This window comes from Cydia strobilella, chromosome 21, assembly GCF_947568885.1.
Source record: "Cydia strobilella chromosome 21, ilCydStro3.1, whole genome shotgun sequence".
Lineage (NCBI taxonomy): Eukaryota > Metazoa > Arthropoda > Insecta > Lepidoptera > Tortricidae > Cydia > Cydia strobilella.
This window is the reverse complement of record NC_086061.1, coordinates 9,315,866-9,343,736: the sequence shown is the minus strand read 5'-3', so window position 1 is coordinate 9,343,736 and position 27,871 is coordinate 9,315,866. Positions and strand designations below refer to the sequence as shown.

The 27,871-nt window shown below is 35.4% G+C and overlaps 2 protein-coding genes across 4 annotated transcripts; one reads left to right on the top strand and one right to left on the bottom strand.

Moving 5' to 3' along the window:
- Window positions 1-123: 123 nt before the first annotated feature.
- LOC134750946 (uncharacterized) lies at window positions 124-14,856 on the top strand. Of its 3 annotated transcripts, XM_063686207.1 has the most exons (9): window positions 124-292; window positions 4,307-4,678; window positions 7,436-7,501; window positions 8,387-8,536; window positions 9,679-9,780; window positions 11,276-11,401; window positions 11,614-11,694; window positions 11,773-13,887; window positions 14,607-14,856. In XM_063686207.1, exons 1-9 carry the CDS (start codon window positions 229-231, stop codon window positions 14,747-14,749), a joined length of 3,219 nt encoding a protein of 1,072 aa, XP_063542277.1. In that variant the 5' UTR covers window positions 124-228; the 3' UTR covers window positions 14,750-14,856. The 3 variants fall into 3 exon arrangements, with proteins under 3 accessions (XP_063542277.1, XP_063542276.1, XP_063542278.1); XM_063686206.1 differs by having other exon boundaries at window positions 125-292; window positions 11,614-13,887; XM_063686208.1 differs by lacking the exons at window positions 124-292; window positions 4,307-4,678 and adding an exon at window positions 3,461-3,818 and having other exon boundaries at window positions 11,614-13,887.
- Window positions 14,857-14,950: 94 nt separating this feature from the next.
- Window positions 14,951-22,434, bottom strand: LOC134750952 (uncharacterized). The gene is made up of 9 exons (XM_063686234.1): window positions 22,365-22,434; window positions 21,467-21,530; window positions 21,328-21,390; window positions 19,191-19,337; window positions 18,282-18,425; window positions 17,741-18,025; window positions 16,026-17,630; window positions 15,386-15,613; window positions 14,951-15,035 (listed from the first exon to the last, which is right to left on the bottom strand). The coding sequence occupies exons 1-9, from the start codon at window positions 22,422-22,424 to the stop codon at window positions 14,992-14,994; spliced, it is 2,640 nt and encodes an 879-aa protein (XP_063542304.1). The 5' UTR covers window positions 22,425-22,434; the 3' UTR covers window positions 14,951-14,991.
- Window positions 22,435-27,871: the final 5,437 nt, after the last annotated feature.

Genomic DNA, 27,871 nt, shown 5'->3' with positions numbered 1-27,871 from the left:
ACTGTGGGCGTTTGTGTCACCAATGATCTTAACTTTTGACATTAATTGTGCCATTTGTACTTTCCTGTCTGGTGTAAATAAATCTGCGTACTCGTTTAAAAATGCTAATTATTTATTCACGCAACCCAAATCCGTCCGCCGTCCGAAACAAAAGCATCAGCGCTGCCACTGACGCGTGAAATGCTATAAAACTGCATAACTCCATCATTGGATACATCACTCGCCAACATGCAGCACAAGCTCCTCTGCCTTGTCGTCGTTGTCGCCTTGGTCTTCATTCATGTTGAAGCTGGTAAGTTTACATTAAAGTACCTACCTATAGAAAATCTTTACGCTAAACTCAAAATTGACAATCCAAAACTAACGCGTTCTTTGGAAGTGACGTGGAGATCCGTAAGCGTCATTCTAGATATGTGGGAGATCCATAGGATTATCTACATATACTTGGAGTTTCGTGTGACAGAAAATGTATTACAAGTCAAGAACACTTGGAAGGTTTTTGACATTTCAGCCCCTTAAGTCCCGTGGACGCGATATCGGATTGGCAGAAAAGTTACATCTGAGTTCCATTGACGCTAATCGTACATGCGATTATTGACAAGTCAAAAACACCTGGAAAGTTTTTGACATTTCAGACTGCTTGGGGGTTAAAGGTAAAATGACCGCCCCTTTTTGTCACCATGGTTGTCACTTTCCTACTAATTAAATGCGAGAGGCGATAAAAGCGCTATCATCGTGCGTGCTGATGTGCTCCTGAGGGTACCTTGCGTCACCGGAGATCCAGTCGGATAGCTACGCGTTTGTGATACCTAAGTTAAGGCTGTTTTCCTTAGAAAACCTTTGTCTTCAACAGTAAAAAAGGGTTTGAACCTATGTATTTATTAGTACATTGGTTATTATACTCACCAAACCCAAAGGACTGCCGCTCTAGTTTATTCAGCTATTACCACTGAGAGCATTTTTTTGATAGCTATAAAATGATATATGGATCTCTGTTTCTTTATTCCGGCTTACAAATAGGGCCAAAGGAGGGCAGATTTGTCTTGACAAATAGAAATCTAAATGGACTGACAACGCGCAGCCTAAACCGTTGAAGGTATAACCTTGAAAATAAAAACAAATGAATTAATTCTTCAAATATTGTAAAGCTCCACTAAGAGAAATTCACCCATTAAGCGGATGACAATGATTAAGATTGAAAATTAAAAATTTGAACGAGTCATATGCGGGCGAAGTGCGGGCTAAGACTAGTAAGATATGATTTACTGGAAATAGTTTACGATGAAATATATTCACCAAATGAAATTGGAATTCAAGAGGACTCAAATGCTCCGGCTGTGGAATAAACCAAGGTGGAATAAATTACAAGGTTCCACGGTTTTTCAAGAGTCTACAGTGTTTCGAAAAAGGATTGTAAGTTTATGTTTTCAAAGGAACGGCAACAACTATTTGACACTAATGAAAGTAATGTATTTGCAGGCGTCCATAGGCGACTAGCGATTACCATCAGACTCCACAACAGAACAACTCTGACAACTAGTAGAGTACTAGTGCAAAAAAGAATTGTTACCAAATATTGAGGCAGAGGCCATTCTATGGGAGAACGTTCTTATTTTTTGTAGTAAAGGAAATTTTAAATTGGGATTATTAGCATCACTTTATAGTTAGCTAATTTAAAAATTCGCTCACAAAAATTTTTGGCAAGCAAAACATCTACATATATAGTCTCTGATAGTATAACTGATTGTGATACAGTGAACGGAAATATTGTGATACCTTTAGTAGTAGTAGTAGTAGTAAATCACTTTATTGTACAAAACAAAAATTGATAACATGAAATTCATATAAACCTTTAGAGCAAGTGTATAAAAATATCAAATCAAATAACCAGGTGGTTCGAATACCACTCACGGACAGTTTGGCTGTATCATAGCATAGAAAAATTATGGACTTGAATTGAATCATCAATTAATACATTTTGAATTAAAATCAAACCGAAATATCTTAATTTTAATTGTAATTTTACAATTACAAATTTATAGCTATTGGAGCAAAAAAGACAATTCACTTACTTGAATTAATTTGAAGTGTCTTTTTAGGTTTAAATCCAGACAACAGTAAGTTTATGTTATAAATTTTGTTTATATTGAATGGCAAAAAGATCATTTCTGTTTATATTTGGTACCAGATTCAGATGATCGTCAATTATTGTACCTTTTTGGTCTAATTAATTTTAGTTTTTTTTTGTATTTATTTGTTTTATTAAAGAAAAACTAAAACGATCATCGCATAGTATAAAAGGCTTTTTTTTTAATTATTTGTCTGAATTAATTTTAATGATCAACTATTTAGGTATGGAACAGATCCATCTTTATGATGCGGAGGAAAAAAAACCTGAAATTGAAACACGTAAGTATAGAACGATAAAAAATTAAATGATATAATATTAATATGAAACTAAGCGACATTACGCGGCGCGGTACTTGAAAATGCAGGCCTAGGCTCTCTGAAATATGTCGTGGCAGAGGAAATATTTGATTTAATTGTATAAAGATCTTTTTCACCTTTTAGTTAATAAAGACAACGGTAAGTTATAAAACTTTGTACTTAACTGAAATATTTTTTAAATTACACAAATATGAATAAATTTAATTTTAATTATCGTCAACTAGATGCAGATCTGGCAGATCATGACGAGATAAATGAACAGGATATTGAAAACCGTAAGTTCAGAATTGTAAAAAACATGAAATGTAATAAAACATTATTATCGAAATAATTTGATTTATTTTAGCCGATTATCAAAATGAGGGTAAGTTAAAAAAAATTGTATTTAACCGATTTTGTTTTTAAATAATGTATATGAATTCATTTCAATGACTGTCAACTAGATATGGACATGGCACCACCTGCTTCTAATGAAGAGGATGCACAAGAAAATAAAAAACGTAAGTTCAGATCCACAAAAAATTCAAAGTAAAACTAAATCAAATATAAATATTGAATGAATCTAAATTCGTTTTAGCTCAAAATTGGGGTAAGTTACATAAAAACCTTCGCATGAAGTAAATATATTGATTGTATAAATGAACTGATTTTAAAAATCCTCTATTAGGTAATGATATAGAGCAAAACAAACGTGAACGTAAGTTGACAATCTAAACAATATATTTTTATAAACTTGACATATTAAAGTATAACGTCAGATTAATTTAAACTGCTTTTAGCTATAAATACGAATAGGGGTAAGTAAAAAAACTTTGTAATTATTCAATAACCAATAAGTTTTTGACATTATTATGATGTATTAAGTATGTAAAATAAATTTGCGGCGAAATTCTGCATTAAATGTATCATTCTCGAGCAAAAGGTAACTTATTGTTACAGTATGTCGCTACTGTAATAAAGATGCAAACCGGCAAGGTACTTTTTGCTTAAAATATCACAAATTTATACTCATTAAAAAAACCTTATAGGCCTAGATTTCGAACCAATGAAGCCAGACGTAGCAAAAGCGAGAGGTCTTAAATGCGTTCCTGGCCGCACCGTAATACGCATGGAACGAAAACAACCAATGAATCAAGAATTAGAAGATGATGATTATAGAAGAACCCACATGAATTGGCAAGAGGACAAGATGAAAGAAGACTGTAAAATATGCACCTGCTCGATTGAAGGGAAGGATGAGTACTGTTCTGGAAGGCCGGCCAGAAATGTAAATGAGTGTCTGATGCTGGCCAAATTAACTGATGAAATAAGCAGTAATATGCCGTTCAGTCATGAGAGGGAGCTGTCAAATATGATAAGGAGACATGGTGGTAAGAGATGACAGTGCAGTGCGATAAGGTGCAGAAATGTTTTTTGTAGTATTTACAGTGCACTTCGGAAAGTGCAATGGGGATGGTGGGATATGTAACGCGCTCAAAAATAGACAATTATATTAATAAGTAATTTTATTCAAGTTGCATACATTTTAATTCAACGGAGTAATTAAATAAGGTTTGAATTGCTGCTTTGACCAAGAATGATCTTTTGTGATTGCCTTTCGTAGATCATTACTAAGTCACGTTGATTTTAGACATTTCCAGATTTTTTGAACAGTAACTATCTACCCCGCGTGGTTGCAGTATGTGTCCACCCTAAGTACTTATATCTTTTGTGTCATTAATGTTCCCCGGGAGCAAAAGATGATTTTTGCTGTTTGCTCTGACTTTTGGCTTAAACTTAAGCAGCGTTTTGTTTCAATCCCTGTTTTGGATTGCCATTTTTGCTACATAGAGTGAAAGTTTTATTGTCATTGTCACAGATCTACTCTGGCACAACGATGAAATCCCCTACGAACCAAAAGCGAAATGCCGACGCGGCTTCTCTTACTATTCGAACAGCATAACAGCCAACGCCACAGACATTGACGTTCCTGACGACGTTAATTCCCTTCTGAACTATCCAGATCTCAACGTCTGTTTCTTTTGCGTCTGTTCGGCTAGTGCGAGATTAGTACACTGTATTCCCCGAGACCCCTGGTTCTGCGAGCATTATAGAACTGTAAGGCAAAGAGGCGCCATGAGGGAATACTATGCGAAGTTGTTTCAACAGGACCGACCTTCGTATTTTAGGACGCTGTCGTTTAGATTGAGGAGGACTATGGATTGGGGGTTGATTGATATGATTGAAATCGGTATGATTGGTTTATATTTGAATATTTGGTGCTTTGGGTTCTTTTGTTTTGTTTCATTCTTCATTTTAGTTTTACTTCGTTTTGATTACGGAAAATCTTACGTGATTTAAAAAGTGATGGACAACGCAATTATTAAATGCAATAAAAAATATTAACATGTTTTTTATTAGACTTATATTGACCGGGATATAGACCGTGTTTACCTTTTGTATGTTATGTTTTTTATATTTATTTTATAGTGATATTTAATGTGTTGGTGTAATGTATATAGTTGTGTGTATTATTTGCAACACAAAGAATCGCCTTTTGCTACCAATCTTTAACATTTAGAGATAGACATATATTTTTTTCAAAATTGTTCATGTTTATTCATACAGTTTTAATCGATTTATAATTATACCTGCAATGTATTTTGAAAATACATATAACCTAAAATTTGTCCCAGAAATAGGCATAATCCCCTATTTTACAACATCCCGTACTTTAGAAACATTTTGTCAGATTTGTAAAAGAGATTGGTCTTGCAGGAGGCGATTCGTTGTGCTGCGGCCATTCGGACGGCCACCGTCGCAACATCCACAACAGGGTCCGGGAGAAGATCCGTACGCTCAGAAGAAGGCTGCCGAAGGAGGACCTCATGGAAAAAAGTGCCAATATTAGAGGAGATTACGATGATTTCATTGTTAACAACGATAAGTGAAGAAATGATACGATGAATGAAGAAGTCGAAATTAATAATCAATGAAGAATGGAACATGAAAGGAAATTAAGAAGTGAAATGGGCAGATAAAGAAGAAAATAAACAAGTATCTATATTTCTGTCTGCAAGGGACACAGCACTAAAAATCATAAATTCCCCTTGTGACAAATTTGGGACAAGTGAAGACAAAACAAAATGTTTTGTCCTGAATTACCAAATAACAGATTACATATAGAAATAAATAACGATGCTACATCTACAATTATGAATTTGCATCGGAAAGTATAATATTTGGGCTACATTATATAAAAACTTAAATGATCATCATAACGTGTTGGTGTACTTTTATATTTGGTGTATCACATATAACAGCACTTATTGTGCAGACATAAAAGATAAATTAGAAGAATAACATAAGTCAGTGAAAATGGAAGAATATTGAAAAAATGCTGAAAGAAAAAAATAATTAAGAAACGAGAAAGCAGGAATACTTATATTTAAAAGCGTAAAAGAAAATGCAGTGCATGACAATTGTCAATTAACTCGCAGAATTGAAGAATAATCAGTTTCACGGTTCAGTGATTAGTGATTTGAAATGTTATCATTATGATTATTAATTTGGACTTTACCTACTTATGTGTAATTTTTTAATGTTTTCTACTTTTGTATGGTGTTTTAATAAAAAAATTACAAAAAATATATTATTATTAACTACCTTATTTAATTCACGGTGCATTTATCATGACCACATTGCACTTTTCTGCAAATTATTGCACATTTCTGCACCTAATAACACTGCACTTACACGTTGATGTTTGTTGGAGTTATGTCACGATTTATAAATTAGATTTAAGTTTTATCAATAAGTACCTACATTTTAAAAATACAATTTGTCAGAACGTGTCAATTTCTATGTAACACAAATATATGCCGAGTGTGTCCATAATATGAGCAAAAAATTAAACTGTAGGCTGTACTCCTCATGCTGACCAACATTTGTTCAGCGACTTTTAAAAATAACTTGTATATTAGTTTTAGCACACTTTAAAGTAATATTCGTGTAATGTATTGCGAATTTTGTTTTGTTTAAAGCGTGAGAAGCAACGTCCATTGCACTCATGACAGCGTACATTGAAGCCAATATTTAACTTGTATGAAAAATACGAAGATTCATTATTTTTTAAAGTCGCTGAACAAATGTTGGTTAGTTTGAGGAGTATAGCCTACAGTTTAATTTTTTGCTCGTGTTATAGGACACGCCCGCTATAATATGATTGAATAAACTCCTCTTAAAGGTTAAATTTTATTACCGTGTGACATGTTCTTACAAAAATATAAAATAAAACATTTATCAGATAAATTAGTCAACGGCATGTCAGCATCTTCATCTAACTGTAATATTTTTTTAAATTATTCGAAAAAAAAAATATCTCAAATATATATTTTTTGCTCCAATTTAAATACTAAAGCGGAATTTCGATAAAATGTTATGTCGTTGAAATAATTTAACTGTTATTTTTTCTAATATTTCTATTATGCAACAATAAACTGCACCTGGATATGAACATGGCAAGATTATTTTCTATATATTTACAACTATAACACTTAAAGCCATTATGATGGTTAACAAAAACTATTAGCACAGGGGTTCCTGTTCACCCCGGCGCCTTGGGGTGCCATAGACAGTAGAGAGGAGCGCCGTGAGGCAATCCACCTCACCATGTTACCTAAATATCTATTTCGAATAACCTAGCTAGGTTAATTTTAAACTTGTAAGTGTGCCGCGGACTGAAAAAGATTGGGAACCATTGTAAGCAAGTTATGTAATACCTAAGAAATAAATAATTGAAAAGAAAAGCAGTCTTCCAGGCAACCTCAAAAATCGACTTATTTGCTAAGAATACGTTTTGCAAAGACTATGACTGTTTAAATATTAATAGGTAAAGTCCGTCTAAGGTGGTAGTGCCACAAAAACGTCATATTTTCATAGACAAACTGGCTTTACTAAAAACTTGAATCTAATGCATGTGTTTGTGTATATTCTTGTACATTTTCAGCTCAAAAAGGACGCAGCCGACCATCATGTATTCCATATGTCTCTTCATATACCGACTGCAGTGAATGTAAGCCATTTTTTGTAATAAAAAATAGGGATCAACTTTTTTTGGTCACTAGTTAACATGGTAACCTTTTTTTGGGACAGTCATGGATTTAATTTCCATTTCCTTTGCCACATGTAAATTATACTGTATTTACCACAGTAAATCATACGATGTAATGTATTTCCAACGGCTCGCCAACACAAACACCGCGTGACAAAACTGCTCTGCTCGCGGTCTGTCATCGACTGACTCTAACTGTCAGTGATGTCACCATGACGTAAGCGCTCGAGACGTCTATACACTACATCGGGGCCACAAGTTCTCTGCAAATCTGACAATCCACTGATTTTGAAACATTTCGCGTAATCGATTCGCACTTGAACCGCGATATGAGGCGGTGCACCATCCTGCTGGTACCAGGTCTGGACGTTGTGAGCCAGAACCAAATACATCCACAGTAAAAATTAAAGACGTCGTTGCGTTGTAGTTAGTCCTAGTAATATATCTATTTATTTATTTGACGTGACCAAGACGTGACACTCAACTACAAATTTAATTAAAAATAACAAACCTTATATTTATGTGGTCATTATTTATCCATTTTCGGCTAACGGGACCAAATAAACAAATATACATTATGTAAAGATCACCATAGTATTCCGGTAAAAAAAAAAAACATCGTGAATAAATCTGCATTCATATGCGAAGAAATCCTCATGTACGTCTGAGGGCAGGGACTAGACAAACACCAGATAAGGGACCTGTACTTCGTAGTAGGACGTAGGTAAATAGGTTGATGATATTGATGATGAAGAGCATGATGGTGAGGTTGATTAAAATTATGATGATGCTGAAGATGGTGATTATATTTATAATGTATAAAATGAAGAAATTACTGGATTGCAGACACCACATGCCGTGGCTGCAATCAATGCCGTTGCAGTTCGGAGGGCGAGTGGGTGTGCCACAAGAAGAGAAATACGTGCGGTGATGATAATGAGTTGGAACTTTATGAAGATGGTACTGAGGATAATGTTGTTGGGAATATTTTACAAGGTAAGTCTAACCATATAATAACACCTTTATCCTATACTATCAAAGGGGTAATCCATTAATTACATCACACGTTTAGGGGGGGGGGAGGGGGTCAAGAAAATGTGACATGTTGTGACAAGGGGGAGGGGGGAGTCACAATCTTTGTGACGTCATATTAACTTATTTAAAATATTTTTAATCGTTTAATTTTCTTTCCTAATCTGTTTTGGGTTATATAATTACTAAAACCTTTTGTCAAAAATATTTTGATAAAATATTAACAATACTTAATTGTATTTGCCGATTTCATTGAAAAAATGTGACGTCACACCAGGGTGACAAGGAGGGGGGGAGGGGTCAAAAAACCTCGAAATTCGTGTGAGGTAATAAATGGATGAACCCATGAGCAAGAGGTATTTCTTGAAAGGAGCTATAACGATTACTAAAGTGAGTTTATGATTTAAAAAAAAACGATCAATTTATCAAGATCTAAATACTGCTCAAGTGTATTTTGTATTTGGTCTAATTGTAAGTGTATTTGGTCTAAAAGCCATTAAGACAGGTATAAATTGAGCCCAAGTACGCAAGACGCAACGTATGCAAGGCGTTATTTGAACCCTGAAATTTGTATGACATGTATGACAAGTATGTTTTCAAGCATACAAATTTCAGGGTTTAGATTTCATAATGCATCGCATTCGTGGGCTCAGTTTGTCTGTCTTTATAATGAATTTATTCCCATTTTAACTTGTCGATTGAAGATTACGTAGAATGTCCAATCTTCCATATATCTAAGGGCGGAAGAGATATTTATATGACACTAGCCTTCGCCCGCGACTTCGTCTGCGTGGACTTAGTGACCCCAGCTGGAGTAAGAATAGCGCCTGGAAAAAGTCTTATAGCAATTATTCAATTTGAGCATATTATGCACACAAATTAGCAGACACTTCATTAATTATCTCAATTCTACCCCGCTTTTTACTTTTTTAAGGGATGATTTTCGGGATAAAAACTATCCTATGTCCTTCTCAGGGACTCAACCTATCTGTATGCCAAATTTCATCTAAATCGATTCAGCGGTTTAAGCGTGAAGAGGGAACACACAGACAGACAGACAGACAGACTTTCGCATTTATAATATTAGTATGGATATTTGATTGCAGAATTGGCGCAACAAGAAAGGGACGAGAGATCAAAGAAACTCCCGACGCATCGTGCACCCCTACCAGAAAAGAGGCAGAGAGCGACAGAATCACCAGTTCTAGGTTAAAACCATACTTTACACTTGCTTATGATAATTCTTCTATTTCTTGCTTAATTTTATTCCTCGAATTAATTCTTTTGCAGGTTATCTCATCGCCGTTCTTCAATAAAAAACACCGTGTGTTGCACATTTTTAATAAATGCACGTTGCACTTTATTTTTATTTTAATGCCCTGGATGCCAGACCTTTAAGCCAAATCTGATAGAAAAAGGGGCAAGCTATGATGGCGCCATCTCTGCAAACCTTTGACAGTTGCCAACCCCATTCAGCCGACCGATGAATTACCGCTATGAAATGAAACTAACATGCGTGTTCTTACATGGTCTAAATTAGCATAAAGTTTTGTGACCACAGTTTTGATGGCTCAAGTAAACGGCACCGTACCTACAGCGCTGTAGGTACGTTTCGTGACTAGTAACAACACTTGATTACCTAGCTACTGCATAATGTTCTAGACCTGTACAGCGTCATCTACATTCTTAGGCTGTAAATATACCGGGGGGCGTTGCGGATAGAATGCCGCAAGCGATCCCATGACGCTCCCCTAAGGGTAAAGAGGGTGACGCCGCAGGGGATGTTAGTGGGTATTCTCCTCCCCTTCCTCTACCTAACAGAGGATGTACGAGAGGAGCGAGTCCCACAAACCACCCCCCAATGGGCTTCCCCAGCCCGGGGGTGAGATGCGTAAATGCATTAACCCCTGCGTCAAAAAAAAAGGCTGTAAATATGCGGTGCACTGCTTTGCTTACGCGTTAAATGTCACATTTTTGCACTGATTTACCTACCAGTAAACTGGTTACTTTTATTCGTCGGGTAACATTGATCATCGATTTTTAAACCTACGAGTATAAGGAATTCGTTTCTGCACCACTCCACTCTTTTATTATGTATTTCTGTTAAATTTACCAACTACATTAAAAAATTCTTAAGCTCGCGTTCAAAATGCCAGATAAGTGTAACCCCGTGAATCTAAGTAACCTCAGTTTGGTGCGCGTTGGATGTCGTTATAATATTTATATACTTACTTATTAGTGTTGCTGTTATTAACCTTGAACAGTTTATAAAAATTAAAAGCACTGATATTTCTTCTTTCAAGTAGGGAGTGGGGGACTTATTGGATAAAATCTATTTTCGATCTATTTCATACCTAATCGATTGAATTAGGTATGAAATAGATGTATCTTCTCTTGTTTAAATACTTTTTAGTTTCTTTCCAGTTATTTAACAGATATTTTACCCAGAGGGTAAGTAAACATTTTTTAACAGGAAGTCATATTTGGAACTGAAAAATTAAAAATCGAACCCTACGTCTTTATTTATGTACAATTTAGAGTAAGGCCAATGTAATAAATGAAGACTGAATGGAATTGCAACAATAAATTATTGGTACACGCACAAAAAATATAGAGATAAGAATTCTACATTTGGATCACACTGAAAACTTCATTCATTTGATTTTTATGTAAAAATATATAGATTGTACTATTTCCTTATAGACTTTGACGCCGACGACGCAATGAAGGAGTTACACGAGATTATGCGGGGAAAACGCTCGTTGAAAGAACTTAATGAAACAGACAGACCTATACAATTCCATCACACAATAGACGAAATAAATGAAGGTAATTATGATAAAGTGAATCATATGGTGTCTACTAAAATAATAAATTCGTATTAAATATAACAAAGCCAAAGACAGAAACAGATGGAGAAAGATCGTAAGAGAAAGTGATACAAAATATTGACGAATACGACTCAAGGAGGAGGGGGATTATGTAAATATGTGTAATAGTTTACAGACCTAATAACTAATAATATTTTTTTGTCTTTATAGATACATTGAAGAACTCCAACATATCTGGAACCCTTGGAGTAAGAAAAGTTGACCCTGCCCTGAAGACCAGCCGAAGATCTGGTGTGTTTGTTAATTCAACCAGTGATCCCCTTCATATAGAGTATAACCATCCAACAATATACACTAATCACATTACAGATAACAAAATTGAGACATCTCATAATGCTAACCAAGACGATGCTCTGGCCAACGAGAAAATGCACAATATTGTGAATTACACCCAAAACGTTAAAGATAAAGAACTATCTAAGCTTGTAGTAAATGAATTGAAGAAAGGAGAAGAAACTATAGGCGATCCAAATGCACCGGTAGCGTCTAATATTACGTTCACCCCTGAAAAAGATACCCTAACTGCAATGGCGTACATTGCCGGTAACCTATTGAATAAGCTTTGGAATTTGGAGAGAGATGCAACCGATGATTCAATCGAAACAGATAATATGAAAAATCAGAAAATTGCGGACTTGCTTGATTTATTTAAAGAACCCTTGACTTATAGACAGGAAGTATTCTTAAAAGACGCTTTGGAACACTTATCGGAAGCCGTTCATAAGAATAAAGATAATAAACAGTTTTCACTGTGTGAAACTGTAGATGAAATGAAAAAAGATATTGTTGGCGATGTCAAAATACAAGAAGTAAAAAAGGAAGAAACAAAGCCGAGCAAGAACCTTAAAGAGTCAAGTGCGGATAATGCTTTGTCTAAATTAATTGAAGTTCTTGATTTGATAAAAAAATACGAAGTCATACAAACAAATCTTCAAAGCATAAAGCATCCAAAAGATATATCGACTCTCTCTACTGAAACACCTAAGTTACGTACAGATAAAAAAGATAGTAGTTCTCTTAACCTGTTTGGCAATATTTTGGAAAAAATAACCAATTTACTTATGCCAAATAATAAAAGGATGAAAAATAAAATAAGAAATCAAAATATGTTAAGCAACATTCATAATTTGGAAGAAGATGTTAAGAAAACATTTAATATCAATTTGGATGGAATGAAACTTACATCTGCAGATAAACTAATTTTGGATTATATAAAAAGACTACAGTCGAACCCATGTCCATTGTCTAATCAGCAGGAAGATAAGTCTGTTCGGAATAAACAAAGCGAAATATTACTTAATTTATCTGAGTTTTTCAAAATAAAATCTTACTCCGATCTTATGAACATTGTTCACCCAAAACTACAAATAACTTCAACTCAACAAAGACCAACGACGGTAAAATATCAGGAGAGTCGAAGAACGTCAGACAATAATACAAATACAGATATCGAAAACAATACGTTAAGTATAAATGATAAACTCAAATTTCACTTAAAGGCCATAGTTAATGACCTAATTGAATTACAGAAGGAAAAAGGAAAAGATTCTAAATTGGGAGATTTCAATATAACTGATGCTTTGCCATGTATTTTTAAAATTATTAATCAAGAAAAAGATCAACCTAAAGGAACTAAATATTATACACAGAGTGCATTATTAAATAAAATTAAAAGTGTATTAGAAGCAGTTAAAAAAGATATTAGAGAAATGCCTCAAAGTCGCAGGAGTATGAATAATGGTCCAAGGCCTAAATCAGTCGTAGTCTGGGAGCGTGTAGTTAAAAATTTAGACCAAAATCCACAAGCAAGCAGAAGATTCTTAACAACGGTCAAACCTCAGTCGTATGAAGTAGTGAAAAAAATGATAGATAATATGGAATCAAACAACTCTAACACGTACAAATCTGTAGCGCTAAATAAAGATATACCAGCCGCTGATAAGCAAATGTTCTTAAAGACTTTATTAATGGAGACTTTTAATTATGCAAATATAATAGGAAAGTTGCTTGCATTGAATAGTGAAAAGAAGCTACCGGAAAAAGAAATAGACGACCTACTTGAATTTGTTGATACTGCAACCACAAATTTGGATTTAAACACAAAAGTCGTAAGGGATCTCGATAAGCCCAAACAAAAAAGATTCAATGTTCTGCCTAACAACCAAGCTATAAAAACAAATTTAAATAAAATGTCTGATATTAATGATAGCTATAAATTAAACAGCGAACTTACAATGAATCAACTCATTAAGAATAGAGTTAAGCAATATATGAAAATGCAGGAATCTGAAAAGGCAACTGAAGATATGGGCTATGACATAGCTCAAAGGATCCTATCAAATTTAGAAAGGGGAAGTGAGAGATTAGCTCGGGAACTCTACAAAATTTTAATTGAAACCAGTCAACGAGAAAAGAGTGCTTCAGGTAAAATATTAAATTATAATTTGCGGAAATTTTAGCAATGAAAGAAAACTTTAGTATTATTGAATTTCTTGTTATTCAGACTTTCCATGCAGAAATATACCTAGTTAAAAAATAATAGTTACCTATTTGTATTACAAGCTTTACAAGGGGGCAAAGTTGTTGTTTAACCCCTCGTGCTAATGTTGATACCCGAGCAAGCGGAACATTTAAAATTAAAATTGCACCACGAGTATATTGAGTGTTTCGAGAAGTGGAATCTGGAAGGAAGCAAGTGTTTCAAGGCACGAGGGTAAATAACCTTTGCTCTTTTCATAATTCAGAATCATCACTTAAAAGTCAATTCTACCAGATAGGTAACATGAGTAAATAACTCAACATATAGGTACATCAGACTACTTTGATCTTCTTGTGGATAAAATGCAACTTTCTCATAGATAAAAAAAATATTTACATACAAGATATATACAGTGGTACTACGTAAACGAAATTAATAACTAGCTTAAATCTAAAATAGGCCCTTGAGGCATTGCATTGGCAAACTTTCTCATTAGTTTTGAAATAATAAAATGAAATGAAAGCCATTACAATATCGAGAAACACGGCAATTTTGCAGGCAGACATTGCAATTTTAATGTTAGACCTATTTAACCAAATTTCTAATTCAGAATTTGTACAAAATATGACTTTATAGAATATTTAGTATTATTTTGTGTTTTCAGCATCGAAACCAGTCATGAGAAGTCGCATATCAGTTAGCAAACGACCTATTCGTTTAGAAGATCCATCGAATAAGCAATGGGCCTCAGAAGACCTGTTTCTCAAAACCCTGGAATCCGCTTGGGCAAATGTACAAACCGCTTAACAGATTTTTAAATAAATAGAACCCTTGCATTGTAGAAACACCTTTAAGTTAAGTAAATTTATATTTTTGTACATTTTTAGATGAAATTGACGAAATAAAAAACATACTCATAATATTTTACTTTATTTTTCTTCCTATTGTACTATTTATATTAACGAATTAGGGTTAGCGGGTTTCAATGTGTGACTTGGCCATAATATCTCAGTCGTGGGACTCGTGGGTCGTGGGAGGGATTGGCTTATTCAGTGTTGAGTGTGTTGGGTTCTAACGCCTTTTTTGGATTTTCCTGAAAGGAAATTTGAGAGACGTTAGAATAGTGTCTATAGATATTTGTTAAGTTAATAAATGTACCAATGCTTGCACATATTTATAATCCCCCAAACGGAAAACTGGACTTGTACAACTTCTCATTCACACTTGCATGGTCGTATTAAGAGTGGACGAGATAGTGATATGACCTCGGTTAGCAGTTTGGCTTGCTGATATTTCCTGAAGTATTTTTACTTTGAGCGACTGATCTTGAAAAGAAAGCAACTGATCTGGCGCTTATGTTGACTGACAGCCTCCATTTGGTCCACAGTCTGTCCTGGGGCTATGTGCGGCTAGAAATACTTGAGCAGAATCTTTAAAAGGTACCTTTTTGAGGTCGCAGAGTAGGGTGTTGTTGGGAGAAAGTTCTACTAACTTCCTTCCTGCCTTTTCGGGTCGCGGCAGGACGATGAGTTGTCCTTACTTTCAGATGCGGCAGCGTGGTACTCGTGGAATGCCGTTTTATAGGCACGCCACTGTCATGGTGTTTAGCAGGTGGCAGAGTGTAATATTTACGATATTGAGGGTGAGTTGTTGTTTGATGGATGACTGGACCTGCAAAGCAAGATCCTTTTGTAACTGGACGCGTTGTAGTAGTTTCGCACGTGAGAAGAACAATAATTCTTTTTTATTACCTACTGTCGAGAAATGTACTGTCTCGAGTGTCTAGCACGATAATAGCTTGTGGTGGACGCTGAGAGAATACATGTCATATTTAAATACCTGACCATACTCCGCAAAGTGAATTTGAATATATAAATGTCCTACTGAAAGACTTTAGCTAAAGGTAACCTCGAAATTACAATAAATGCTTTGCCAATAGAAAACTTCGAGTAGATCAACATTGTATGAAACCTCCGAATCCTTTTTTTTCGATTTCGGGGTTATTTCCCATAAAAAAGTCATTGACATTCACCTAGGTGTTAAAAAATAAATGTGAATATTATTCCTTGTTTTTATTACATACCTTTGTCTGCCACCTGTATTCGTTTATTTGATTTAGCATTTAAGGTCTTATTTGCTTTAATATCTCTTAAATACTTTGGTATAATGTGATTTAATCGTTTTGTGTACTGTTTTATTGATCTCTTATTTCTAGCACGATAGGCCTCAAAATTGTGTTGCCATTTCTTCATGACTCCTAAGAATTTTTGCTTATTCACTTCTTCAGCTCTTTTTCTTACTTTATCATTTACTATGTATGACTTAGGCTTTAATTTACTTTGAACATATTTTCGCAAATTGTTTCTTGAATTCGAAAATGCGCTTTTTATGTGATGCCATAGGGATTCTGTTTGCTCATCTCTTCTATTAGGAGTAAATGCCTCTGTTACGATAGTATTAATAGCGAAATTTTTTATACGTTGATCAGTGCTGGCTAAATACTTCGAAATGTCCGCAATTAACTTCTTGCCAACGTACTCTTCAATAAAGCTCATTCGTCGACTGAACCCAAATTGGATAGAAACTAAAGCATCGTTTATTTTGTCTATTCCTTGCGAAAGAGATAAATGCATTAATTTCATGTGATATAGTTGATCCGCTGGATCGAGTGTATGCATTTCAGCTGACATGTTTTGCCATTCTTCCACAAGGGATGTTAATAATTTTGTTAAATTAAAATTTTGATCTCTTATTGATGGATGAGTATCAGCAAAACCTTTTACGTATTGCGTATTGACAATTCTCTTCAAAATGTCCTTAATTTTAGATGATAGAGGACTTAAAGCATTTGTGGTTAGCCGGTCGTTATCTATCATTACCAGCATTCTTGTGAGCGCTCGCTTTATAAGCTTTATTTGATAAACATTACTGGTACTTGGCTGGAATATTCTTCGTTGGGGTTTTGGTTCCGAATCATACATTTTGTGTATTGAAGAAATATTTATCGATGGTGTAGTATTTGTTATAAATCTATTATCTATGTTGCTTGAATTATTTGCATGTTCAGTTTGTCGATAATCTCTAAAGTTTTTCATGTAATAAGATGTTAACGCAAATAACAAAGGCTTAATATTTGAGACACTTTCTGCAACAGAATTCACTCCTAGCTTTTTAAGTTTAATAATTGCGTAAATGTCTCTTAATGTATCTTTCACATCCCTTTTCAAATTACTCATATAAAAATTTAGCATATCAACTCTCCAGTTTCCATGTTTTATAGAATTTTCGTCAGAATTTTGCTTGTGTATGATATCAGCAACGTTTGAATTAGTTTGATATTTCTTGAGTAATTTTAGGAGACTCTCTCTAATGTAATTTAAATGGTTTATTTCTTTTCGTTCATTACCAATTAATACGGTTACGACATCTATAATGTGTTGTATTTCCTTTTCTGAATATGTTACGTTTATTTTCTTGATGTCAAAAGTTGGTGTTACGTTACTTGCTTTTGTTTTTTGATTTTCTATTGTTTTCGTTCGATTTCCTACTGAAGTTTCATTTACTTCTCTTACGTTTCTTTTTAGTACTACAGCGACAGAATTAACATCAGATGGCTGTTTGTCGGGATCAATATCATCAAAGTCGGTTAAAATAGCATTAATACTATTCGGTTGATCATTTGAAGGTTCTAGAACGAAAACAAAGCCGATTAATATAAAAATAGACAATAACAATTATTTAAAACAAATTATTTTTAATATAGAGATTTTAAATTAAGAAACAATTTTTTTTTCTTACCATTCACATAAGTCTTTTCTTTGATATATTTTTTTAAATCTTTAAGCAATTTTATATTTAGATGAGGGTTATCTACTGGCGATTTGTCATCTTTGCCTTCTTCAATATTCCTAAGCATTTTTAAAAACTGATACGAATCATTGTTTTCGTGTTTTTTGCCATAGTTCATATCGTTTTCCGAATACTTTATAAAGTCATCCAGATTATCATTACTTAGTATGTCATCAAACACCAAATTATTATTGTCGTCATTGGTAAAATTTTTGATTGAAGCTGTGGCTGTCACTGAAAAAATGTATCTTTGAATAAATATCCAATGTTTGAAGAATACATGTAGGTATGACAAATTATGCAGGAACATTAAGGATATTCTTAAAAGCTATTTAGCATTGTTTGATTTGAAACAGGACCAAGATTACTTTTACTAATTATGGTTACCTTTTAAAATAACTAATCTGTATCATGTCATCTCTGACATTTTGCCTTACTTTCAAGCTATGTTTAGTATCTAATTAATTATAAAATAGTAAGGATATTTTACCAATAGCTGTAGACCGAGGAGTGATACCATTGATAACTTTAACATCATTTGCTTTCGAGACGCCCATCCAATCAATGAGGTCATCAAACATGCTACGAGTCGATGTTTCTTCCGAGCCTTCGTAAGATCTCTTATATCTTGATGCTAACAATACAGGATTATATATTATCATGAAATATATCACACTAGCGACCCGCCGGGGCGGGTTACACAAAACTTTACCAAATTATACACCTAAACCTTCCTCAAGAATCAATTTATTGCTAGGTGTAAACCGCATGAAAATCCGTTCAGTAGTTTTTGAGTTTATCGCGAACATACACACAAACAGACCCCGGAGGACAGTACAGAAAGAAAACTTCCTACAAAACCGAAGTTTGACACTATCCCTTTCGCCTACTTAGGGTTGTCAAAATTCAAGTCATTATCTTATCTGTGGACGACCACGCAAAGGGACGTCAAGTTGTGCCAACCCTAATAATTGCTCGGAGCAATGCTGAGCCGAACGGAGCCGAGTTTGCTCGAAGCGAGGAGATTCGCACCCCTGCTTTAGGCTGGTTTTTGACTGAAGCGGAGATGAGAGGTGAAGTGCAGGGATCAACCAATAGCATTGGTTGTAATCCAGCGGAGCGGAGAAGAGAACCAACATGCTATTGGTTCAAGCACATCTTCTCTCATATCCACCTCAGTGGAAATGCAGCCTTTAACAAAACTGTGATTTCACACGCCAACCCGATTTCGCACTTATCGGATTTGAACTATTTACCGCTCAATCTCTTAAGCTGTGAATGTTTGCATGTCGCGCGGAAACACGAAAAATCTGCATGTTATAAATTACAGTTTTATCGTAGGGACCTGCCATTTGCCTTTAAACTTTATTGATAAGTATGTGATTCTAGAATAGTTTACGTTTCACATCATTTAGGGTCTCGGCGACTGATGTGATTATTCGATGGTCGATGTACAAATGTAGGTTGCTGCATTTCGAGGTCTCACTACAATTCCAGTGTCCTGATTCGTCGCAGTCACACGTTTCGCAGCCTAGGCAGATGTTGTCTGAAAGGTATAAAAATCTGGATATAAGTATAGGCACAGAATAAATAATAGTTATATTTATAATTATTATTATTGTGTTAATAATGATGAAATTGATAATTCAATGAATACCTATATTAGGTAATCCGTATTTTTTGACATTTAGATTTTTATTCTAGAAAGTTTCTAGACTAGTATTTTTTATACAATTTTGGTGTTTGACGATCCTTTTGTGAATTCTTATTATTAAGTTTGACATATCTATAATAATTCAATGTTTTTAAGAATAATAATAACTGCATCAATAAATTGCTCTGATATTTAGATTAAGGTAATATTTAAAACTTGACAATTTAAAAGTGCTTGTTGCTAGGCCTATTTGAATAAAGAATATATTGAATATTGAATATAGTACTAGGTACAGAAGGTTCACTCTCTAACAAAACGTGTCTATTACGACAGATATGACCGCAAAGTGGCGCAAGCGCGAGGAGGCGTCCGTTCCGTAGCGGTGCGCGGCAACGCCGTCAAATACTATGGCTAGACACCAAAATTGGTGTGGGCCACGACGAAATCGCGGAGTGAGCGACGCCTAGTACAGGTAGCAAGTAAGGAAATGGGCGTAGCTAGTGGATATGGCGCCCGGGGCAGTCACCAAATTTGCGCCCCCTGACGACTGCCAAATTTTCCCTGCTGCTGCCTTTTGCCCATTTTGGCGCCCCCCCTTGGATGGCGCCCGGAGCACCTGCCCCCTCTGCCCCCCCCCCTAGTTACGCCACTGGGGCATATGTCCACACACAATGGAGGGTTTGTAAGTAGATTGAGCAACATTCATTACTAGGGAACAATACGAAGTATTTTTTTCCACCGCACACGCTCGGAAAGGCTCTCTAACTTTTGAAATCAGTGGTAAAGTTGCATTTTATCATCTAGATTGTTTCCTCACGTTAGCAGCGTTAGCTAGTAGGATGGTCTTTTTAAGACGAAAGGGTACGACAGCCTCGAAACCGGTTTTACATACAAACGTATTCCCCATTTTCCTTTCTGGATATTAACATTATTGCAAATATTTTTACACAATTTGATGTATAATCTAAGCTATGCCCGACATCTAAATTTTGAGGACCTGCGTCGTTCCGGGCTTTATGGTATGGAGGCTCTACTAATGCTATCAGCTAAGGTGGTGTGGGAATGTCCTCCGTATGAATGACCGCCGCTTGCCCAAATCCGTATTTTACTCTGAATTGGTTTAAGGCAAGCGGAAGTGCGGCGGTCAGCATCTGCGTGATAAGGACGTGCTTAACGACACATGAACGCTTGCAACATCGACACTGAGCGTCGGGAGGAGCTTGCTACAGACAGGTTTTTAACCGTATCAAATCGTTTGAGGAAAACCGCCTCAATACCTTAGATGCCAAACACCAACAACGTAAAGAGAGACCGAAGCCCTCTTATACGTATACGTACAGCAGTACAACGCGTCTGGCCAACTCTATTGTAACATTTGTAACGCCTGCAAAATAGTCTACAAGTTCGGCCTAGCCACATTCGGGCCCATAATAGGCGTAATCTGTAATTGCTGAGGTCGCCGTCATCGAAATCGATAAGGAGGACTATATTAGTGCCTAATGCCAAACATGTTTAAAAAGTTTTTTTTTCATAGATTTGTCGTAGAAACGGGGTTTGGGGGGGTCGCGAAACAATTTTAGTGGTCGTAAAGGACCGTGACACCATAAAGTTTGAAAAACACTGATCTAAGCTATGCCCGACATCTAAATTTTGAGGCTCTACTTATTTTATACAATCGTGATATAATAGAGAGCCTTTCAGTCGAATACCATGTTAAGGCCATGAAGCTTGCTGAGTGGCCTAATGAACGAATTCAATATTATAGTTGAGTTGGGAGCACATGAAAAGTAGGTACCCAATTACAGTTTGGTATACGAAATCATTCAACCATTACAGTCAACGAGTAGAAAAAAAGTATTATAAAACAGGACTTCGTACGTACCCTTATTGCAAGTTGTATACGATGAGATGAGAGGAATACATACATTGTATTCTTTTAACGAATCTGTGAACAATATTTCGTTTTAACAAAAAAATACATACTGTAAACAAATGTATTTAAATAGTTTTTTGTTTATTACCTTCCAAAACTAAATCATACATCATTGAATCCATTTTAGTCTTCAATCCATCATTCACGATTTTCTAAAAAATAAATGGAAGTCAGTTTTAAATTCTGAGATGAAATAAAGTACTGAAAAGTCTTTCTCGTTTTATTTTACCGTAATAGATAAGTAGGTAGTTATATTTGAAAAGCACAACAGTACTTATTCAAAACCATTGAGTTATTATTACTATAGAGAAGCCATACCAAACAATAAAATTGTCGCAATTGCAACCTGTACCACGCGACCAAAACGTCGTAAGCGCCGTGAAATTCATGGCGCTTACGTGTTTTGGTCTCGAGATTCACGCTCCGCTTCCATAGTTTGTTGTCGGCCGTCAACAACTCATCTCATGGCGCAGAATACTCGTTCTGTGTGCCGGTTCTATACGTAACAATAATAGTTCAATGTTCGAAACCCCTATTGTGGTATTTTCTATAAAAAGGGACCTTATTGTCGATGGCGCTTACGCCATTATAAACGATGCTCCGATATAAATACAATGCTGCTCGACGCTGTGCGGCGTAAGCGTAAGCGCCATCGACAATAAGGGCCCTTTTCATAGAAAATGCCCCAGTTGTATTAAGGTCAGAGGATGGGTGTAGCAGCATGTGTCAATGGGCATTGCGTAGCTTTACACCCTGTCGCTTGCCAAGAAAGTCTGTGCAGTTAGTTTAAACAGTAGACAGACTGCAGATATAATAAAAACCTGTGTTCTTCATCACAAATAAAGACAAAGCAAGAGACAGCATTCCGTCTCCTTACATCATTACTGCGGCGTTGTAGCCTAACCGCTCCATGCTAAGACAGTCAAACTCATAGCAGACCGAAGGGTACTTTTTATAGAGTATCATCATTAGACAGATATAGATACCATTCCGTCTCCTTCTTCCAAGACGTCTGTAACTGCGGCGTTGTAGCCGAACCGCTCCATGCTAAGACAGTCAAACCCATAGCAGACCGATTGGTATTTTTTATAGAGTAACATCATTAGACAGATATAGATACCATTCCGTCTCCTTCTTCCAAGACGTCTGTAACTGCGGCGTTGTAGCCGAACCGCTCCATGCTAAGACAGTCAAACTCATAGCAGACCGAAGGGTACTTTTTATAGAGTAACATCATTAGACAGATATAGATACCATTCCGTCTCCTTCTTCCAAGACGTCTGTAACTGCGGCGTTGTAGCCGCACCGGTCCATGCTAAGACAATCAAATTCCCCATAGCAGACTTGGCAAGCCATTTCATTTCGCCGGAAAACTCGAGGGTACTTCACGTAGTGAAACGACAGCGATGGGTCGAAGGCTGAAAGCAATACGGTTGGATTATGATCCTATACAAATACTCTTTTCTGTTCTTCGTGTGTTAACGAAGTTGCCGCTTTCCGGCTCCATCGAACAGACATACACCTCGTCCAGTAAATAAGAAAGCCTCAGATCACATGTTTGTCGACTTCGGCTTCGCCTCGGCCGACAATTCGTCAATCAAACGTCATGTGGTCTGAGACATTTCTTACTCTACTGCCTTAGGTATGTACTATTACTGATCACTATTAGAAAAAATAATACAGTAAGAAAACAGCAACATAAGCTAAGATGTCTTTCTTTAGAAAATTAATAAATTTACACATAAAAAAATTAATTTACATAAATTAATTTACAGATAAATTAAATAATTTCACAGAGGTCATGAAATAAAACAAAATCAAAAACGTTTTTGAGTTTTAAGTATTTTAAAATGAACAAAACTCATGAAATAAAACTATGAAAACGGATTATATCGCGTATATTGAATTTATAATACATCCCGACGTTTCGAACTCTTTACAGCGTTCGTGGTCAACGGGTGACTGAGGAAAAATTACAAAATGCAAAAATACCCACATATCATAGGCTATAGCTAGTTCTTACAAACTTTTTCCGTTAGCTTAGCTCGCTACCACCACTGAGCGTTTACTTATTTCCTGTTATTGTGATTTAACTTCTTGATTTTAGGTAGCTGAATTCAATATCCTTCTACAACCTGCAATCCAAATAACATTTTGACTTTTACAGGAGAGTAAAAAAACAATCATTTCTTTTCTCGTTTCCGTGCGGAAAGTATCAACTTTCGACACGCTGTGCTATTAGTACCTACATTGTGCAACGAGGGGGGTAAGTGAGATTTTGTAAAGGAGGAGTTTACAATATTCTTACCCCCGGAGTTACACACAATGGTTTTCGTTACACTTGTGATGAAAAACTAAATTTTCAGGGAAATAATTATAAAATACGGTGACATTTCAAATATTCGTCCGCCATATTGTCATTTCTTGACAGGTTAGGCATCTAAGGCACAGACCTTCGGCATTCAGCCACGATTGAAAATTTTGTGTAAAAATATTTTAAACGGCTATTAAATTAATCCAATTAAATATTATAAACAAAAATACTAAATTATAATTGTCAGTATTTTAGAAGTAAAACTCCCTTACACACCCTTATACTTTAAACAAAGTATTTGACTTATAACTTACTTGGTTCGTACTTCGTATGAATTAGTGACATATCTAATTAAAAAAAGAAAGCTATAACTCCCGCGGGAACAATATAGGCCTTTTGTTTTCCCTTCAGTACACCTGCATGAAATAAGATCTTTTCGAGCAAGTGTGATGAAAAACAAATTTGTCGCTCTCCGGCTTCGTTGATTAGAAAAAAAGAAAGCCTCAGGTTAGATAAAATTATCATAACAAAGAAACATGTGACATGAGATATTTCTTACGTTGATGTAATTATACAGTTTTATTAATGGTCCGTTTTTTATTTATGAGTCAGATTTTGATTAAAATAGGTATGTTTGAAGAGCTCCTAATCCTGGTCGGAATGAATAAGAAACCCCAATTTGGGACAATAGTCTAGTCTACAAAACGTTCAAGGTGGGTAAAAAAGCTGTTCGCATTAAAAAACCGCAAATCGATGTACAGGTTAGCCGTTTGGTACACATATACTAGAGGTCAAAACAAAATTATCGACCCGCAGTTCCTAAAAAAAAATCCCTTGGGAGGGGTGCTGAAACTTTTTTTGTATAAAAAATCTTTTTGTTTTGTATAAAAAAAAGTTTCAGCACTCCCCTCCCTTTCTTTGAAATTGGGCTTGTACGGCTGCCACTAATAGAGATACTAACTCCTAAAAATACGTATGATACCTCATTAGATTCGGAATGATGTCTAGAAAAATGTATTCGAAGCATTCCCACATAAAAAAAGTTCAAAAGCTATTAACAAGAAACGCAAACGTACCATTACGCAAAAAACAGCAAAAAAATCACGTTTGTTGTTTGGGAGCCCTTAAATAATTATTTTATTCTGTTTTGAGTATTTCTTGTTATAGCGGCAACAGAAATACATCATCTGTAAAAATTGCAACTGTCTAGCTATCACGGTTCATGAGATAAAGCCTGGTGACAGACTGACAGACAGACAGACAGATATTATTTTAAAGGTATTAAATATTCTTTTAAAAATTAGAAAAAAATATGGTGCATTTAAAACATATCATGGAATAACTACGGTTATAAGTTGATAGTATGTAAAGTTATTTTTTCAACAAGTTAGGCAATTATTAAGTAACCACATTTTTCTCGAACTTTGGTCTGTTGTAAATTAAAAAAAAAAGAAAATAATTGGCGTAAAAAGTATTTCGTCTCGTGGAGCCCTTTTCATATACATACTTAATAAGATCACGTCATAAACGATTTAATAAAATTAATACATTATTTAAAATAAATTTTAGAATAATAGTGAAAATTGTAAAATATAAAACAATATTTTAACCAAAGTATTACTAATTATTTTTACAATCAATGAATGAATACGTACTTAGAACTGATACTTTTCTAAATAACGAATAAATGGACTAAATTGTGTAATTAATTTTTAGTGCAAATCACCACAATTTGCTTCTAAAGAGCAAATCAGTGACCAAAAATTATATATGATTTATGTTTCGTTCATATATTCAGATTTGTGTATGAAAATGTGAAACTATTATTTCTAAAATAAATTATTCGTCCCTAATTTACACAAAAATTATACAAAATTGGATCTCATAGCAACAGATATGTAGAAATAGAGGCAAACTGGACCGCAGAAGCCGACTTTTCCCCTCCCTTTTTGGGGGGTAGCCAGGACTTAATCTCGTAGCTAGTGCGTCAGCTCAGCTTTGTATGAACCAAGGAATAATAAATAGTGTTCAACGATATCCCCTGAGGTCAAAGTGCATACTCACTTTACTTACTTCGCCTACTAAGAGGCAAATCGTGACTTTGAAAAGGTTTATCGATCTTATCACATCACTAGATTATCGACATTTAATGTCGACTATTGCCCATCACTTTTCTGTCTGTGTACGTATTTAGAAACTTGACCCCGCCCCTAAAATTAGTGCGATAAGAACAACTGCAGCTTAGGCGAAAAATCCTGCGTAAAAATCTCAAAAATCGAGGTTTTGTACTCGACTGTTTCCTCCTCCAAAACTTAACCAATCGTAACCAAATTTGGAAATCTAAATGATTATGAAATTGTCTGTGTCGGACTGTTTTGATTTTTTGGCTAATTGATATCAGTTTTGAATACCACGCCTCTCATTGCGGCATAGTCAGTGAGGCCATTTTTGGCCATGTGTGAAGGGCTCTAGCGCCTTAAAAAACAAAAATATCAAAAAAAGCAAAACACACCGACACATATATTGACAATATTAATCTGTGTTGAAAAAATCATTGCTCTAGCTTCAAAAACCACGGAGGAAACAGTCGAGTACGTTTGTATGGAGAAATGACCACTCCTGTTGGCTCTTAAATCTCACCACTAATAAGTTTTTGGCAAAAATTTCATTTTTGGTACAAACTTTTATCGCTGACTGTACTTTTTTTCCACAGGCAACTAATACTCATCGAGACAATTCTAAAAACCCCAAACACAATTAGGTTGCGTTGTTTTATCACAGAGTTCCTATGACCACCACCTGTCTTCATCATCAGATCAGCTCGATGGTACCATAATATTGCATTGTTACCCGACTTACATGCGTATGCAAATTTTCAGCTTCATCGGAAATCGGGAAGATGGTTAAATTAGTTAACTTAGATTCCATTACATAGTTACATACAGGTCGACCTAATAAAAGCGTGAGAGGCCGGTGTCGATTTTAGTCGCAAAAATGTAAAATTGATAGATTTAGTCGGTGAAATTGTACACCTTTTGTTACCTAACTGAAATAACAAGTACTGGTTTCTATTAGCACGTCTTCTTATCTTATCTTTTATCAGATCAATTTTGTGAAAACAGACTCACTAAATTAGTAATGTTGGCTTTTCTGATGGACGTTTAGGTAAACGCGCGTAAAGCACTGACTTTGTCGCTCTTATTTGTAAATTTCGTAAAGTTTGGACGGCTAAACATGGTAATTTTGTATTACACATGTCCTGTACTTGACGTTTATCAGACTACATTTTTATTATTATGACTTTGAAGTAGTGTAAATGAAAGTTAGACGAAATCAATTTTCTCCAGAAATTACTTCAAAACAAGAGACAATTTCTCTGAAAATCGACTTAATTTCAACATAATTTTGATACTTAAACAATCTACAACATTTGCTAAAACTATTCTTATACATCAATTTGTATAATTTACCACCATAAATTTTTGATGAATTTTTAAAAACTACCCCTTCTCTTCATGTATTACCGGTGACGCACGCTCGCGACCCCATTATTAAAAGGCAAGGTGAGAAGACGTGCTAATAGAAACCAATACTTGTTATTTAGATATTACGTAACAAAACGTGTATAATTTCAACGACTAAATCTATCAATTTTAAATTTTTACTCCAAAATCGACTACGGCCTCTTAATAAAAGGAAAAGAGCTTTTTCACGTCATTTATTGTAAACATACTCTTGATGAGTCTTGAATAATCAAGCCCCTAAAATAAAGTCGCTAACATGTGCTATGGTGCCCAGAACCCAGAAGACTGGCAGCGCCACCTCTTTGAAAGGCCAAATTTAGTCTCTGGCCGGAGTAGCTGCCAGCCCTCTGGTCACCAGAGGCATTAGAAGGCGCTCGGAAATATCTTTGAATAGATTTCGCACTGGGCCCCCACGGTCCCAGAGAATGTCTCGATTTAATGTTTGTGTACGAAAGTGTGAAATTTCAAACTCACCGGACACAGCACTGAGCAACGCAAGCGCCAGCGCAACCAACATGTCTACCGTCAACATTGGCGAATGTAATGTAACGCGAAACTGTGTTATCGGTGGCACGGACTTGGACACGAAAAAACTAGAATTCCTTCTAACAAGGAAAAATACTCTATGAAAGAAAGCCGCCTGAATAAATTAAGC